The sequence below is a fragment of the Borostomias antarcticus genome (assembly GCF_949987555.1).
Source record: "Borostomias antarcticus genome assembly, chromosome: 8".
In the NCBI taxonomy this organism is placed as follows: domain Eukaryota; kingdom Metazoa; phylum Chordata; class Actinopteri; order Stomiiformes; family Stomiidae; genus Borostomias; species Borostomias antarcticus.
This window is the reverse complement of record NC_140241.1, coordinates 3,660,427-3,678,523: the sequence shown is the minus strand read 5'-3', so window position 1 is coordinate 3,678,523 and position 18,097 is coordinate 3,660,427. Positions and strand designations below refer to the sequence as shown.

Sequence of the window (18,097 nt, the reverse complement as noted above, 5' to 3'; positions counted from 1 at the left end):
GGTCCCACATTACTAAGGCTGTGGGACCATAGTGCTGTGGGACCATTGGGCTGTGGGACCATTGGGCTGTGGGACCATAGAGCTGTGGGACCATAGAGCTGTGGGACCATAGAGCTGTGGGACCATAGAGCTTTGGGACCATTGGGCTGTAGGACCATTGGGCTGTGGGACCATAGAGCTGTGGGACCATAGAGCTGTGGGACCATTGGGCTGTGGGAACATAGAGCTGTGGGACCATTGAGCTGTGGGACCATAGAGCAGTGGGAACATAGACACACTCCCGAAAAGGAGTGCTTCAGATCGTTACAAAACTGCACTGTTGGGTTCTTCTTTTTCGATAATGACCGGCTGGCCCCGTTATCCCTTCCATATGGACACCGTGATGAGACAGATACACAGACACAGAAGCCATTGTAAGATCTCCTTCATTACAATAATGTTAACAAGTCATTCCACATTTAGTGCAAGTTGGGTGAAATCATACCAGATCAGATTGTACTATTGCATTTTTTAACATGGGGCTGCAGAGGCAGGTGCTCCACCATGCAGTCACAGAAAAGGGAAAACATACAAATATAATTCAGTTCCAGATACACAGGCATGAAGCAACAATGAGCAGCCATTTTGTATTAGTACTTGGCAATGCTTTGGGTTGTAAAGCAGTTCTCCTAACTGCTTATTTCACTTGGATTATGCACAAAAGAGATGTATTTCTCTGTCCTACTGACACTTTTTACAGTACTGGTTCAGAGTTACTATGGCATACGTTACTGGTTACTACTCTGGTAGGTCTGTACTGGGTACTTCGGTAGGTCTGTACTGGGTAGTACACTAGGTCTGTTCTGTACTGGTTACTACAGTTTAGTCTACGTATTTGACACAATGTTGACAGAAATAAAAGAGACACCAACTGAAAAGTTCATGACTACAAACTGCAAAGAACAGAGGATGAGACGCTGGCAAAACATTTGAAATGTCGCTTTCTACTTCCGTTGGCCGACGGTGACACAAACACATGCACCACACACACACACACAGACACACACATACATACACACGCACACGCGCGTCAAGATGCTTTAATGTCCTGAAGATCAGCCCTTCGCAGAAAAGCCCACGGATATCCTTGATGCTGCCGTCAAGTCCGCCGTTGAAAGGGAAGGACATAATTTCAGTGCAACACAGAAATCCCTGTTGTGTTGTGTTGTGTTGAGGCCTCCTGAGAAAAGCAGGTTGCCGTCCACATGCGGTTGAGAATGTGGTCGACAGTTTGTGGTCAGGCTGCCTAGATCGATAGTGAAAAAGATAATGCCAAGAGATCCCATTACCTACTGTATTACTGGTGAAGTTGGTTGTGACTGTGGTGGTTATGAAAAGAAAGCTATATAGCGATATGGCAGAGGAGGGTGACAAAAATAGCTCTGGTGAGTATCATATATTTGGTTTATGGTCATATTGCGCACCCCTCAGATCACAAAGTGCTGAATTACATTCCAAAGATGTGTAGGCTTCCTACTGCCCTCTCTTCCAGATTAATCATTCTCTACTGCTTTACTATTCCAGTTAGTTCAACCTGCAAAGCATCAAGGGACACGGTAGGAAACAAGTTTTAGAAACGGGGCCCGGTCCCTAGGCTAGTCATGTCCAGTGTCTCTCAACTGCTAGGCTAGTCATGTCCAGTGTCTCTTGGGGTCCACTTGATGCCATGAAAGGCTGGACTGGGGCTTCGCAGGGTGGTAGCGGGTGGGTTGGTTTTGTGGGTTGGGGCCCCGGACCCCCTGTCGTCCCCCTGCCTTGGGACCCTCACTGGAGCTGGGAGGTCTTTAGTGGCGCCGCGCTGCTGAGGTCCAGGAAGAAAGGCCCTTCCTGTTTGGGCAGGAAGGTGGTTGGGATGACGTTGTAGATGCCGGCGGGGACGTGCTCCGCCTCCATGTAGCAGAAACCACACCTGCAGAGGGAGGAGAGGGGGAGACGAGAGGGAGAGAGGGGGAGACGAGAGGGAGAGAGGGGGAGACGAGAGGGAGAGAGGGGGAGACGAGGGGGAGACGAGAGGGAGAGGGGGGAGAGAGGGAGGAGAGAGGGAGGAGAGAGGGGGGAGAGAGGGAGGGGAGAGAGGGAGGAGACAGGGGAGCGGGAGGAGACAGAGGAGAGAGAGGGAGGAGACAGGAGAGCAGGAGGAGACAGGGAGGGGGGAGAGGGAGGAGACAGAGGGGAGAGAGGGAGGAGACAGGAGAGCAGGAGGAGACAGGGGAGAGAGGGAGGAGACAGGGGAGAGAGGGAGAGGAGACAGGAGAGCAGGAGGAGAGAGGGAGGAGACAGGAGAGCAGGAGGAGACAGAGAGGGAGGAGAAAGGAGAGCAGGAGGAGACGGGGCCAAACGCAAAGAAAAAAATGGGCAGTAAACATTTAAACATTCAAAACGAATCGAATTACATTAAATCTACTGTAACCAAGCTAATACACCGTTCACTTCAGCTTTGTGGGGATTGGGGAACAAATACATGACTAACGGGCTGACCTTTGACCTTGCAGATAATTTGAGGGCCCATGTTGTGATGTGACAACACACGCGTGTACTAAACATGTGCAACAGCAGAGAGGTCAGGGAGGTTCTGCCGATGAGAGCGTGAGTTAAGAGGAAAGAGTTTGAGGTAATAAATCTGCTATGCTATTCCTGGATGTGTTCTATTACATATTTCATTACCCACTGAACACACTCTGGAGCACATTATTAAAGATGGTTTTATACTGTACGGCCTACCTCCCCATGCCTCAGTACTATGAGAGAACCTGGACCACTAGTGATGGTTAGAGCTAATCCCTGGTTGTAATCATACTGTATTGTATATGATCTGGTCTGGTCTGGTCATGTGGTCTGGCTATGGAGGGCTAATTTGATCATCTAAAATTAGCAACATTTTAATTACAAAATAACATGTCTGATATTCAGAATTTCCCATCGTGGGTAATTATGAATGTGATAGAACACGATGGCTAGTATTCCATGTATAGCCTGAACATAGAGGCCTAGCATGAGACTCGGGTCAAACTATTTCAATCCATTGGCTCTTGATGCTCCTTTAGGCGGGAACACCACATATAGAACACAACTGTGCTAAATATAAGAACGTCATTCACAGTCATGAGTCTCGGGGTCTTGAGTCTCATTTTCAGACGGCTTGTGATGAAAGCCTTCATGGCCGGGGTGTAACTCATGCTGTAGTTGTTGCCAGGCTCCAGGCCGGCTGTAGTACCTGTAGTCTCCACACTAGCGCTGTGCTCCTTTTGGGTGGGAAGTGCTGTGGTGGGAGTTACGGAGAACAACGTCACCCCTGAGGTAACCACGTTATTCAGGTGCAACGTGGGAACCACATTCCAGTCAAGTCTGTATAAATGGCAAATGAACTGTACTTGTATAGCGCTTTTCCACCTTAGCGGCACTCAAAGCGCTTTACAATGGCCTCTCATTCACCCATTCACACACCAATGGCGGTAGCTGCCATGCAAGGTGCTAACCTGCTCATTGGGAGCAATTTGGGGTTAGGTGTCTTGCTCAAGGACACTTCGACATGTAGACCGTTAGAGCTGGGATTCGAACCACTGACCCTTCGATCACTGAACGACCCGCTCTACCAACTGAGCTACAGCCGCCCCCTATATAGTATAGTATCTCATAAACAGCCACTTCCCAGGCCGTGTGACGCTGCATTCATATCTAAGTTATGATTGTAGTTGGTAAAAGGCTAAAGAGCTGTGCGCACATCCAACCTCAGTAGACCAGATGCTGGATCTTAAGAGTACATATGTGAGAAGAGAGGAAAGATCTACACGCTGATATCTCCCGGTTCACTTTATTGAAAATACGCAACGTTTCGACCCTTAGATCTTCATCAGGCAACTTCCTGATCATCTTCCTGATGAAGATCTAAGGGTCGAAACGTTGCATATTTTCTGGGAGATATCAGTGTGCTGATCTCTCCTCTCCTGTGGTTGGTGGCGCAGCTGCAGTACCTGTAGTCTCCACTGCTCCTCTTCTGCAGGCCGGCGGGACCCGGGTCTCCCACCATGGACACGGTCAGCACCTCGAAGCCCACGCTGTACTGCCTGGGGACAGGGACAGGGACACCTGGTCACGCACGCCTGGTCACGCACGCCTGGTCACGCACGCCTGGTCACGCACACCTGGTCACGCACGCCTGGTCACGCACGCCTGGACACGCACGCCTGGACACGCACGCCTGGTCACGCACACCTGGTCACGCACACCTGGTCACGCACGCCTGGACACGCACGCCTGGTCACGCACACCTGGTCACGCACACCTGGTCACGCACGCCTGGACACGCACGCCTGGTCACGCACGCCTGGTCACGCACACCTGGTCACGCACACCTGGTCACGCACGCCTGGACACGCACGCCTGGTCACGCACGCCTGGTCACGCACGCCTGGTCACGCACACCTGGTCACGCACACCTGGTCGCGTACCACACAATCAACCACATCCCAGCTTCACACCTGGTCACGCACACCTGGTCACGCACCACACAATCAACCACATCCCGACTTCACACCTGGTTACCGACTAAAAACCAACCAAAGAGGTTAGGGTGTATTAGGGTTGCTGGTGTACTAGGGTTAGGCTGGATGGCTGGATGGATAGATGAAGGGAGGGAGGGAGGGAGGGAGGGAACAATGGCTCTACTGGCACTGTACACTAGTGTTAGTAAATGAGGAATAGTTGCAACTTTAGAATAACATCCCAAAAAGGTCTATAACTCATGAACATGGTATTATCAAATATATTAACTCACCTTTTACAAATGAGTTGATAATAATTACAATTTTACTAATATAAAACAGCATTTGTAAACATTAAAAAATTGAGGAATAGTTGCAACTTTTAAATAACATCCCAATATTGTCTATAAATGTTACTCACTTCTAAACATTAAGGTGGGTTGTAGGTGGATCAACTATTAACACATACTTAATAAGTCATTAGTTCGTCGTTTACTCATTGCTTGTTCATGATCTAATAACTATTTTTAAGGTGTAGTTCATTAAGCAAAACACGATGGGAAAACACTGCAGTGTTATCATGGCTGGTGATAGTCTGTGTGTGTGTGTGTGTGTGTGTGTGTGTGTGTGTGTGTCTGTGTGTGTACAAAAGCGATATGGAGGGAGGAAGGGAGGGCGGGAGAGAAGCGAGAGAGAGAGATGGAGAGAGAACCCGTGCTGATGACTGCGTGGGCCCAGTTAGTGATTCATCTGGTCAGTGAGTCTTAATTAAGGCAGATCAATGAGTGCTGATCTCTAGCTGACCTGACGGTCTCTACAGCGACTGTGGAGTGTCTCCTACTCCATCTCTGTTTGTCATGGTGTCATGGTGTACGTGTGACAACACATCCCACAAAGGCTAAAGTCAGCCACACAATTAGACTAGCTTCCTTTTCTCTTACATCTACGTTTGTCACAAAGACAAAACATTCTGTCAAAGTGACATACAGTATAATTCCACAAAATAATATTTTTTACTATTAATTATTTATACTTTTTATTATTCCACAGAATAGTATTTTATTGGATATAGGAGCCACAGAGGGCAGTGCGGAAGTGAAAGGAGAGTGCCCCCCCCACGCCCGGGTGGTGAGGTGTGGTACTGCAGGTCCAGGGGGTCTCACCTGGAGCCTCGTAGCTCTATGAGCAGGGGTCCGGAGCGCTCCAGGTTGAACTGGTAGATGGGGTTGTGTTGGTAAGAGTCCTTGTAATTCCCACAACCCCCGGCCGAGGCCCCTTTCCACTGCCCGTTAATCTGGGAGAGAGAGAGAGAGAGACGCAGTTTCAAATTCAGTTCAAAGTGAATGATGGAGAGAGACAGAGAGACAGACAGGAGAGAGAGAGAGGGGGGAAGAGAGACAGACAGATAGGACAGAGAGAGGAGAAAGAGACAGATAGGAGAGAGAGAAGGGTCTGAATCTAACATATTAGGAGAAACGGTCAATTTCTAATTCAGTTCAAGGGTAGCGGTCAGCACACGTACCCTCTTGGTGTGGGTGAAGGGCGTGGGGATCTTGGAGAAGGTGAATTTGCAGCCAGAGTACACCTGTGGGAGGAGCAGATTACTGTGATGCACCCCTGTGTCTCTCTCAGATTACTGTGATGTACCCCTGTGTGTCTCTCTCTCTCTCTCTCTCAGATTACTGTGATCCACCCCTGTGTCTCTCTCTCAGATTACTGTGATCCACCCCTGTGTCTCTCTCTCTCTCTCAGATTACTGTGATCCACCCCTGTGTCTCTCTCTCTCTCTCTCTCTCTCTCAGATTACTGTGATCCACCCCTGTGTCTCTCTCTCTCTCTCTCTCTCTCTCAGATTACTGTGATCCACCCCTGTGTCTCTCTCTCTCTCTCAGATTACTATGATCCACCCCTGTGTCTCTCTCAGATTACTGTGATCCACCCCTGTGTCCCTCTCAGATTACTGTGATCCACCCCTGTGTGTCTCTCTCAGATTACTGTGATCCACCCCTGTGTCTCTCTCTCTCTCTCAGATTACTATGATCCACCCCTGTGTCTCTCTCTCTCTCTCTCTCTCAGATTACTGTGATCCACCCCTGTGTCTCTCTCAGATTACTGTGATCCACCCCTGTGTCTCTCTCTCAGATTACTGTGATCCACCCCTGTGTCTCTCTCAGATTACTGTGATCCACCCCTGTGTCTCTCTCTCTCTCAGATTACTGTGATCAACCCCTGTGTCTCTCTCAGATTACTGTGATCCACCCCTGTGTCTCTCTCTCTCTCAGATGACTGTGATCCACCCCTGTGTCTCTCTCTCAGATTACTGTGATCCACCCCTGTGTCTCTCTCTCTCAGATTACTGTGATCCACCCGTGTCTCTCTCAGATTACTGTGATCCACCCCTGTGTCTCTCTCAGATTACTGTGATCCACCCCTGTGTCTCTCTCTCAGATTACTGTGATCCACCCCTGTGTCTCTCTCAGATTACTGTGATCCACCCCTGTGTCTCTCTCTCAGATTACTGTGATCAACCCCTGTGTCTCTCTCTCAGATTACTGTGATCCACCCCTGTGTCTCTCTCTCAGATTACTGTGATCAACCCCTGTGTCTCTCTCAGATTACTGTGATCCACCCCTGTGTGTTGTTGACAAGAGAATATACAACCACTTCTCTTTGAACTTGTGTGTGCATGTACAGTATGTGTGTGTGTGTATGTGTGTGTGTGTGTGTGTGTCTCACCCTCAGGGTGTAGTTGATGGTGTTTTGTTTCTCGTACTGGGACACCACCAGGGTGAAGGTGTGTGTGTGTGTGTGTGTCTCACCCTCAGGGTGTAGTTGATGGTGTTTTGTTTCTCGTACTGGGAGACCACCAGGGTGAAGGTGTGTGTGTGTGTGTGTGTCTCACCCTCAGGGTGTAGTTGATGGTGTTTTGTTTCTCGTACTGGGACACCACCAGGGTGAAGGTGTGTGTGTGTGTGTGTGTCTCACCCTCAGGGTGTAGTTGATGGTGTTTTGTTTCTCGTACTGGGAGACCACCAGGGTGAAGGTGTGTGTGTGTGTGTGTGTGTGTGTGTGTGTGTGTCACCCTCAGGGTGTAGTTGATGGTGTTTTGTTTCTCGTACTGGGACACCACCAGGGTGAAGGTGTGTGTGTGTGTGTCTGTGTGTGTGTGTGTGTGTGTGTGTGTGTCTCACCCTCAGGGTGTAGTTGATGGTGTTTTGTTTCTCGTACTGGGAGACCACCAGGGTGAAGGTGTGTGTTCCCGCGCTGGTCAGCCTCATCTTGGTCAGGTAGTGGGGGCTGTTGATCCTGATACCGTCTATGTAGGGAGGGGGGTCCGCTGGGGGGGGGGGGGAGAGACAGTCAGAGAGGAACACACACTCATGCGCGCGCACACACACACACACACACACACACACTCTCTCTTCAGTATCAATGCCACATCATGATGATAGGAAACCTACCAGGATAGTAAACTTTCTTCCCGTCCGTCTTGTAAACGACTAAGGTGATGAACTCTCTGTTTTGTGCAAAGTCATCCTTCATAAAACAGAAAACAGGATTATTTAATACAAGTTAAATTATAGAGACAATTACCTTTAGCCATAATTTATCCAAGGTTTTTATGTAGTTGGCCACCAACGGATAAAATCTTTGTTTTGGGTGCATACAGTTAGGTCCATAAATATTTGGACATTGACACAATTTTAATAATTTTGGCTGTACACCACCACAATGGATTTGAAATGAAACGTTCAATATGTGCTTTAAGCGCAGACTTTCAGCTTTAATTTGAGTGTATTTACATCCAAATTGAGTGAACGGTGTAGGAGTTACAACACATTTTATATGTGGTACCCCTCTTTTTAAGGGACCAAAAGTAATTGGAAGAACTAACAATCATAAATAAATTTGTCATTTTTAATATTCGGTTGAAAAATCCTTTGCTGTCAATCGAGTCTGGAGCCCATAGACATCACCGGACGCAGGGTCTGGTCCCTGGTGGTGCTCTACCAGACCTCTACTGCAGCGGTCTTCACTTCCTGCTTGTTCTTTGGGCGGTTTCCCTTCAGTTTTGTCTTCAGCAAGTGAAACGCATGCTCAGTTGGATTCAGGTCAGGTGATTGACTTGGTCATTGCAGGGGGGGGAGACCACGTATACAATAGTTTGTAATTCCTACACTGTTCACCTGATTTGGATGAAAATACCCTGAAATGAAAGCTGAAAGTCTGCACTTTAATGACATCTATCATTTTAAATCCATTGTGTTGGTAAACAGGGCCAAAATTCTGAAAATTATGACAATGTCCAAATATTTATGGACCTAACTGTATAATCAGTGAGGCTAATAAAAACATCACCTAATAACGAATCGTATAGCACCCAAACGCTGTACCTTATAAACTATACCCCCCCCCCCCCACAGGTATAATGAATATGCACCTCACCAGCTATGCGTTAACCATAGTGTACCTTGTCAGTGATGTGCCTGGTGAGCAGCACCCAGACCGCAGCGCCCCCTGCTGGACTCTGCACCTCCAGGCGGTACTGCGGGTTGTTGGCCAGGCTGTAGGCGTCCTTCACTGGGCCCTGCCTCCCATCCCAGCTACTGCAGAGGGCACAGGACGGAGACGCACACTGTAGGATGGGCCCCCACAAGGCTAGAACACACACACACACACTGAACACACACACACACACTGTAGGATGGGCCCCCACAAGGCTAGCACACACACACACACTGAACACACACACACACACTGTAGGATGGGCCCCCACAAGGCTAGTGCACACGCACACACACACACACACACACACTGTAGGATGGGCCCCAACAACGCTAGCGCACACACACACACACACACTGTAGGATGGGCACCAACAAGGTTAGCACACACACACACACACACTGTAGGATGGGCACCAACAAGGCTAGCACACACACACACACTGTAGGATGGGCACCAACAAGGCTAGCGCACACGCACACACACACACACACACACACACACACCTGAACACACACACACGCACATATACATACTGTACACACACGCGTGCGCACGCACATATATATATATATATATATATATACATACATACACACACACACATACAAAACTGAACACACACACACATACATACTGTACACGCACGCACACACGCACACACAGTCATGGTGTGCATGTTGACCGACCTGTGGATGCAGGAAGAGTCCTTGAACAGGGCGGGGCTCCAGCTCAGGTAAATGACATCATAGTACTGACACAGGTCCTCAAAGGTGATCCAGAACACACCTGCACACACAGGGAACAGCCAATCACAATCACACACACCTGCACACACAGGGAACAGCCAATCACAATCACACACAGGGAACAGCCAATCACAATCACACACACCTGCACACAGGGAACAGCCAATCACAATCAAACACACCTGCACACACAGGGAACAGCCAATCACAATCAAACACACCTGCACACACAGGGAACAGCCAATCACAATAAAATAAGCGTCCTCATTAGACAACACCCTCCCATTTCCTGGATGAAAACTATCCCAGTGATGGAAGCAGGGATGAGATGAGGGCGGAGTTCTGTGCCATAATCTCTCTATAATCTCTCTATAATCTCTGTGTGGTTCTACCGTTATCAAACTTCTGTGCCGTTTTGGGGTCAAAGTTGAGGTATTTCAGGAGCTCGGGGGTCCAGCTCTTCTCGTCGCGCTCGCTGAAGCGCCCCTTCCATCTCAGGTGGCTCCACGGGTTCTTCAGCTGCAGGAACCGCATCCCCTGCAGGGAACAGACACAGAACCGTACCAGGTGAGGGAACAGACACAGAACCGTACCAGGTGAGGGAACAGACAGAACAGAACCAGCTGAGGGAACAGACACAGAACAGAACCAGCTGAGGGAACGGACACAGAACAGAACCAGCTGAGGGAACAGACACAGAACCGTACCAGGTGAGGGAACAGACACAGAACCGTACCAGGTGACGGAACAGACACGGGTCAGTACCAGGTGAGGGAACAGACACGGGTCAGTACCAGTACCACTGCCCCAAAGCTTCCTTAGTGAAGAAATATTAACACGCTAACCACATGAGTGATTGTGTAACCTAGGGACCGGCTAACAGGCTAACCTTGTGCTCCCGGATGTCCAGGACAGCGTAGGCGTGTGTGGGAACTAGGCCCCACCTCTCGCCCTCCTCCTCTGTCATAACCCCCGTTGCCGTGGTGATGAGGACATCCCCCCGATGAAACCTGCAGAGAGAGAGAGAGGAGGGAGAGAGGAGGAGAGAGAGAGGAGGGAGGAGAGAGAGGAGGGAGGGAGGAGAGAGAGGAGGGAGGAGAGAGAGGAGGGAGGAGAGAGGAGGGAGGGAGGAGGGAGGAAGGAGAGAGAGAGGGAGGGAGGAGAGAGAGGAAGGAGAGGGGGGAGAGACAGGAGAGAGAAAGAGGAGAGAGAGAAGAGAAAGAGGAGGGAGAGAAGAAAGAGGAGGGAGGAGTGAGAGAGGAGAGAGATGGTTGTGTGATATTAATAATGATCTTCTTTATGATCTGGCAGCAGAGAGAGAATGAAAAATCACTACCTGACTGGAGGATGGACCACTGCCATTACTCTGTGTGTGTGTGTGTGTGTGTGTGTGTGTGTGTGTGTATGTGTGTGTATGTGTGTGGTCTGTGTGTGCGCGTCTCACCTCTGGTACAACATGCGGAAGGTGTCGTCCTTGCTGAAGGACTGATTGTCGGAGTGCATGGCGATACGTTCTGGGATCCAGCCAGTGAGCGCGTGGAGATCGATGTTCTAGAAGAGACCAACAAGACTACGATCATTCTCCACTAGACCTGGGTCTAATGCACAAATAATAGGGTTATATAGTGTGTATATAAATGATTAGTGTGTGTGTGTGTAGTGTGTTGGTATTTGGAGCCACGTACAGAGTTGGATCCGGGGAAGTCATAACCTCCCATGACCTTCATGTAGGCCTTCTCTATGAGGGAGACCCACAGCTCGTTCCTGTTGCTGGAGTAAGAACACAGCAGCTCGCCGCTACGGTCCACGGGCAGGAAGTCATCTATGATCACCTGGGAGGGAACAGACGGGCCGATGAGACACGACACATCAGAGAGAGAGAATATTAGAGATAGACTCAGACACGACAGAAATCACAGATAGTATATTAGAGATACAGTAGACTCAGACACAACAGACATCAGAGGTAGAATATTGGAGATACAGACACGACAGAGATAGAGATATTAGAGAGAGATTGACACAACAGACCTATCAGAGATAGAATATTAGAGATAGACTCAGACACGACAGACATCAGACAGAATATTAGAGATGGACTCAGACACGACAGACACCAGAGAGACATAGAATATTAGAGATGGGAACATTACAGATAAACAGAGAGACAGCAAAAGACACATCAGACATCAGAGATGCCTTGGTAGATGCATTCGAGATAGACACGTTCGAAACAGACAGAGATTGTGTGTGTGTGTGTGGACGATCAGACGGTTCTCTCTATGTGAATGTGTGTAGTGTGTGGTTCCTTACCTTCCTGGGCACACCGTTGATGTGGAGCTTCACCATGTACTTCCCACAGGGGTTATACTCTGGCTCCCCTCTCCTGTTCTGGGGGTAGATGATGCTGCAAGAACACGCAAACACATGACTTCTCCATCACACACACACGCCGCGCCTGGGACAGTCCGACGAGGAGGAGGCGTACCTGGTGATCAGCTTCTTCCTGTAGCGGCGCTCGTAGGCGGCGCTGATGGCCAGCGAGGCCACGAACGAGCAGTCTGACACCACCGTCTGAGGACAGAGGAGGGAGAGAGAGAGAGAGGGAGAGAGAGATTAAGCAAGAGAGAGAAAGAGAGAGATTAAGCGAGAGAGAGAAAGAGAGATTAAGCGAGAGAGGGTGTACCAGAGAGAGAGAGAGGGAGAGAGAGAAAGAGAGAGAGGGTGTACCAGAGAGGGAGAGAGAGAAAGAGAGAGAGATTAAGCGAGAGAGAGAAAGAGAGAGAGATTAAGCGAGAGAGAGAAAGAGAGAGAGATTAAGCGAGAGGGTGTACCAGAGAGGGAGAGAGAGAAAGAGAGAGATTAAGCGAGAGAGGGTGTACCAGAGAGGGAGAGAGAGAAAGAGAGAGAGCTGAATGGTGTTTCGGGTAGAATAAAGAGGTATCATCTAGAGTCTTAGGTTTGTGGGACATTTTCTTTTGAACATTGCTGTTGAGTGTTGGTGATCTGTGTGTGTGCATACATGTAGGTGTGTATTTTTGTGTGTGAGGTACGTGTGTATTTTACTGTGCTAGTGTGTGAGGTACGTGTGTATTTCAGCGTGTGAGACACCTGTATTTTTATTTTATTTTACCTTTATTTATCCAGGGAAGCCTGAGTCTGAGGTCTCATTTACAGTGGTGTATTTTAGTGTGTGCAGTACGTGTGTATTTTAAGTACACTTTTGTGAGGTTCCTCACCTGCTTGATGCTGAAGCTGGACACAGACAGGATCATGGTGGGGTTATTGCAGATCTCGTCAGGTCTGACCCAGCGGGAGAAGATGGCTTTCTGCTTGGGAGACAGGGCCAGCTTTCCCAATTTATCCCTATGAATCAACCACACATCACAGGGTTGAGTTATCCCTATGGGTCAGCCACATATCACAGGGTTGAGTTATCCCTATGGGTCAGCCACACATCACAGGGTTGAGTTATCCCTATGGGTCAGCCACACAACAGGGTTGAGTTATCCCTATGGGTCAACCACACACCACAGGGTTGAGTTATCCCTATGGGTCAGCCACACACCACAGGGTTGAGTTATCCCTATGGGTCAGCCACACACCACTGGGTTGAGTTATCCCTATGGGTCAGTCACACATCAAAGGGTTGAGTTATCCTTATGGGTCAGCCACACATAACAGGGTTGAGTTATCCCTATGGGTCAGCCACACACCACAGGATTGAGTTGTCCCTATAGGCCAACCACACATAACAGGGTTGAGTTATCCCTATGGGTCAGCCACACACCACAGGATTGAGTTATCCCTATAGGCCAACCACACATCACAGGGTTGAGTTATCCCTATGAGTCAGCAACACACAACAGGGTTGACTTGTCTCTATGGGTCAACCACAGGATTGAGTTATCCCTATAGGCCAACCACACATCACAGGATTGAGTTATGCCTAAGAGTCAACCACACATCACAGGGTTGAGTTATGCCTAAGAGTCAACCACACATCACAGGGTTGAGCTGACCCAAATCTATAGGTGCTAGATAGGAAATGACCTGGACTTACGAGAAAGGGACTGGACTTACGAGAAAGGGACTGGAAAGGCGAATCTCTCCTTCAGGTCCACGCTCATGAACGGGACGTAGGCGATACCGTTGATCTTCGATGTGCTCCTGCAGATAGAATGAAATACAAATAAGAGCATGGTACAAACCTGCTCTGTACTCGTTTCCTACTTGCCGTACAAGTCTGTGTATTCACAGTCTCAGCATATGAGTACTGGTCTAGAATCTGCCCCTGATCCCCCTCCACCAATGTCTGTATCTTATTCAAGAAGCACAACTGATTCTAGACCAGCAGTGCTCAATGACTCCAGATCAACGCGGGTCCAGCTCTGCAAGCCGGCGTTGATCCATCTCTCACCGGAGAACCTCGATCTCCTCGGCCGTGTACCGCTGGCCCTGAGGCTCGCTGGACTGGACCGCGCGGACCGGCTGGGCGCGGTCCTGGAGGGAGAAGTCGGGGCCCAGAGGGAAGAACTGCCTGACTGGGCCCCCGGTACCTCCGCCGCTAGGTTTGGCCCCCAGGGGCCCTGCTCGGGACTGGGCCTGGCCTGGCGACGCTGCTCTGGACTGGGACTCCTTCAGTCCCTCGGCCCTGAGGGAGAATTAGGAGATGAGGTTGGCTGGCGTCTCATTCTAAATCTGACAGTCATGGATATGAATTATTATTATTATTATTATTATTATTAGTAGTAGTAGTACAGTAGGAGTAGTAGTAGTAGTAGTAGTAGTAGTAGTAGTAGTAGTAGTAGTATACACTACTATAGGCCAGAGTCGAGCAAAAGCCATGTGAGGTGCTAAAGATTAGCATTGGGAGTTTCTTCTGCTAGAGATTGGATGGGATATGGGGATCAGGGGGAGAGACCTTACTGATCCAGGGTCAGGGTTAGGGCAGTAGATGGGGGTTAGGGGGATCGGGGGAGTGGGGGTTACCTTACTGATCCAGGGTTAGGGTTAGGGCAGTAGATGGGGGTTAGGGGGGTTGGGGGAGTGAGGGTTAGGGTTAGGGCAGTAGATGGGGGTTAGGGGGGTTGGGGGAGTGAGGGTTAGGGTTAGGGCAGTAGATGGGGGTTAGGGGGAGTGAGGGTTAGGGTTAGGGCAGTAGATAGGGGTTAGGGGGGGTCGGGGGAGTGAGGGTTAGGGTTAGGGCAGTAGATAGGGGTTAGGGGGGTCGGGGGAGTGAGGGTGACCTTACCGATCCAGAGCCTGGCGAGCCAGCTGTTTCAGTTTGACCTGCAGCCCCTGGTCTGACGTGTCACTAGACTGTGGGAGGACAAAAAGAGGAGGGGGGGGGGGTGTAACTGAGGGGGTGTGTGCATGTGTCCAGGTAGGGGGGGGGTGTAACTGAGGGTGTGTGTGTGCATGTGTCCAGGTAGGTCCGTAGGTACCATCCCCAAAGGTGGGGATCGAACCACGACTTTCAGCAGAGGATCCCAAACATTTACTGCTAGACCAAAGAGTGTGTGTGTGTGTATGCCTGTGTGTGTGCCTTAGTGCGTGCGTGCATGTGTCTCTGCCCAACGAATGGAGAGTGGTCTCCCATTACCAGGGCGCTCAATAAAAGCTGTCGGTTAACGGAGAGCAAACCACAGCTTGTCTGATCCGTCTCGAGGGCGTTTCACCCGACACCCGTCACATATATTAGGTTACCCAGAGACTCTGACGGGGTCAAATAAATGCCTGAACATGCAGACAGACAGCCCAGTGTAGTAAAGGCCAGAGGATTCAGGTGAACAGGTTTACAGGGTGAAGATGTGTATCCAGGTTTATCCCATGATGAACAGGCTAGGCCAGGACGACTGTGAACAACAGCCCTCCCCCCCCAACATCATTACCTAAACAGGAAAAACTTATGGGAGACTTTTGAAACTGAAAAGTTAGGACATAGTCAGTTAGGACACATAGTTAGGACATAGTGAGTTAGGACATAGTGAGTTAGGACATAGTGAGTTAGGACATAGTTAGGACATAGTCAGTTAGGACATAGTTAGGACATAGTTAGGACATAGTCAGTTAGGACATAGTCAGGACTCAAAGTATTACTCTCTTGAATGCACCTCATTAAGGCTTTTTCTTCACCCAAAACTCTGAGACTTTGAGAGACTGCCTGACTATACTCTCGTTAAACATTGAGCCAGTGACTGTACTCTTGGTAAACATTGAGACATTGACTATACTCTTGGTAAACATTGAGACACTGACTATACTCTTGGTAAACAGTGTCACTTCTTCAGTCCCAAAGGCCGAGAGGGAACCTGGGCATTTCCTGAGCGGGCCCTACCGTCTGGATGCACAGCTCCACAGCCTGTGTGTACAGCTCGATAGCCTCGTCACCGTTGCCCTTCTCGTCCTCCTCGAAGGCCTGGGTGACCAGGAAGTGGGCTCGCTCCAGGTCCACCTGCTGCTTGGACTTCAGGGGGTCGCTGCTCTGGACTGGGTTCAAAGGGCAAAGATGAAACACGTCAATGGAATCAATCAAGCGCGGGAGGGAGAGAGGGTGAATGGGAAGTGACATTAAACTTCAAAATAAAAGTTTTTGAAATGTTAGCCCTTCTCATGAACTGTGAGTGCGCTGATGACGTAACATCTGCTACCAGGAAAAGGAAGTTATGTCAATGTAGCGGTTACCGCACGTATGATTTCAGTTGGGAGTCGAGGTTACTCTTTTACCTATCTTTGAGGACATCTACCGCAACGTGTGAACTCCTTTTCACATCCCCACTTTCTAACAACAGGACAGACCCACACACTAGTGTGGTCTATAGTAATAACACACACATGCACACGCGCCTGCACAAACACACACACAAACATGCACAGAAATACACACTGCTGCTCGTGTGTGAAGTAAGCTGTTCCACAGGCCATGGAACAAGTGAGTCAGAACATAAGGAAGTTTTGGGTTCTTTGGCTCCCTGTCCTCATCACTGGGAGTCATAAAATAAAATAAATCTTTACTGCCATCAAACATTAGCTCAAAATTTGGGCCACAGTTCTGCTAGACTCACCAGCACTGTGTAGGGCCTGGACTCGGTCCAGATACTCATTCACCTTGTCCTGGATTCCCTCCAGCTTGGACCCAGCCATGCCCGCGTAGATCAGGGCTTGAGCCGCCTCCTGGTGTGAAACATATCAACAAAAAATAACGGTTTTACAATAGTCGAATAATGTCTCATGAGCCCATAGACACCACCTGGAGGGTTTCATCTTTGAGATATAGACTTAAGGCCTATTGGCAGTTTAGGATAGGCTATACCTGACTGTAGCCTATTTCTTTAGTTATGTAATAGGGCCTTTTCAGCCTTTCACACTCAGAATGCAGAGCTGGTGAGAAACTACTACTTTCCTCATTCCATTATTTCTTTCTTATGTTGAGGTATAGCTAGGAAAGTTACCGAACTACAGTCCACAATCACCACAAGAAACTGTGTAATTGTAGCTCCCTTTTCATTGGCGCATTGGCGTTCGCTAAATCCACAGACTCACTATGTTAAATCAAAAATCAACTATTAGCAATGTCTGACCAGGTTTAGATCATTTCCGATATGGCTGCCAGACCTCACCTTATAGTAGAACACCGCTTCGTTGTATTTCCCATTTTGGTCACAGGTGACAGCAGTTTTGGCAAATTTCACAGCGTCGTGCTCCAGTGCGGTAGAATCCATCCTTCTCTGTATCCAGACCCCAGGTAGCTAACCCACCAGGTATCTAACCCACCAGGTATCTAACCCACCAGGTATCTAACCCACCAGGTAGCTAACCCACCAGGTATCTAACCCACCAGGTAGCTAACCCACCAGGTAGCTAACCCACCAGGTATCTAACCCACCAGGTAGCTAACCCACCAGGTATCTAACCCACCAGGTATCTAACCCACCAGGTATCTAACCCACCAGGTAGCTAACCCACCAGGTATCTAACCCACCAGGTATCTAACCCACCAGGTATCTAACCCACCAGGTAGCTAACCCACCAGGTATCTAACCCACCAGGTATCTAACCCACCAGGTAGCTAACCCACCAGGTATCTAACCCACCAGGTATCTAACCCACCAGGTAGCTCACCCACCAGGTATCTAACCCACCAGGTATCTAACCCACCAGGTAGCTAACCCACCAGGTATCTAACCCACCAGGTAGCTAACCCACCAGGTATCTAACCCACCAGGTATCTCACCCACCAGGTATCTAACCCACCAGGTAGCTAACCCACCAGGTATCTAACCCACCAGGTAGATAACCCACCAGGTATCTAACCCACCA

General features: G+C 49.2%; 1 protein-coding gene across 1 annotated transcript; it reads right to left on the bottom strand.

Moving 5' to 3' along the window:
- Positions 1–461: 461 nt before the first annotated feature.
- capn7 (calpain 7) lies at positions 462–17,525 on the bottom strand. Its single transcript, XM_084442637.1, has 21 exons — positions 17,398–17,525; positions 16,843–16,951; positions 16,116–16,267; positions 15,030–15,097; positions 14,196–14,429; positions 13,859–13,945; positions 13,015–13,141; positions 12,264–12,349; positions 12,089–12,182; positions 11,461–11,607; positions 11,220–11,326; positions 10,665–10,785; positions 10,168–10,312; positions 9,716–9,815; positions 8,992–9,127; positions 7,982–8,057; positions 7,712–7,857; positions 6,043–6,105; positions 5,684–5,814; positions 4,011–4,103; positions 462–1,948 (listed from the first exon to the last, which is right to left on the bottom strand). Exons 1-21 carry the CDS (start codon positions 17,497–17,499, stop codon positions 1,804–1,806), a joined length of 2,469 nt encoding a protein of 822 aa, XP_084298763.1. The 5' UTR covers positions 17,500–17,525; the 3' UTR covers positions 462–1,803.
- Positions 17,526–18,097: the final 572 nt, after the last annotated feature.

What these genes read in the sequence shown, in the direction of transcription:
- capn7 (XM_084442637.1), bottom strand. Translation starts at nt 17,499, where the DNA reads ATGGATTCTACCGCACTGGAGCACGACGCTGTGAAATTTGCCAAAACT. An exon ending in GAGGAGATCGAGGTTCTCCG is followed by an intron (nt 13,946 to 14,195) that starts GTGAGAGATGGA and finishes TTCTATCTGCAG; the next exon opens with GAGCACATCGAAGATCAACG. An exon ending in TTCCGCATGTTGTACCAGAG is followed by an intron (nt 10,786 to 11,219) that starts GTGAGACGCGCA and finishes CTCTCTCTGCAG; the next exon opens with GTTTCATCGGGGGGATGTCC.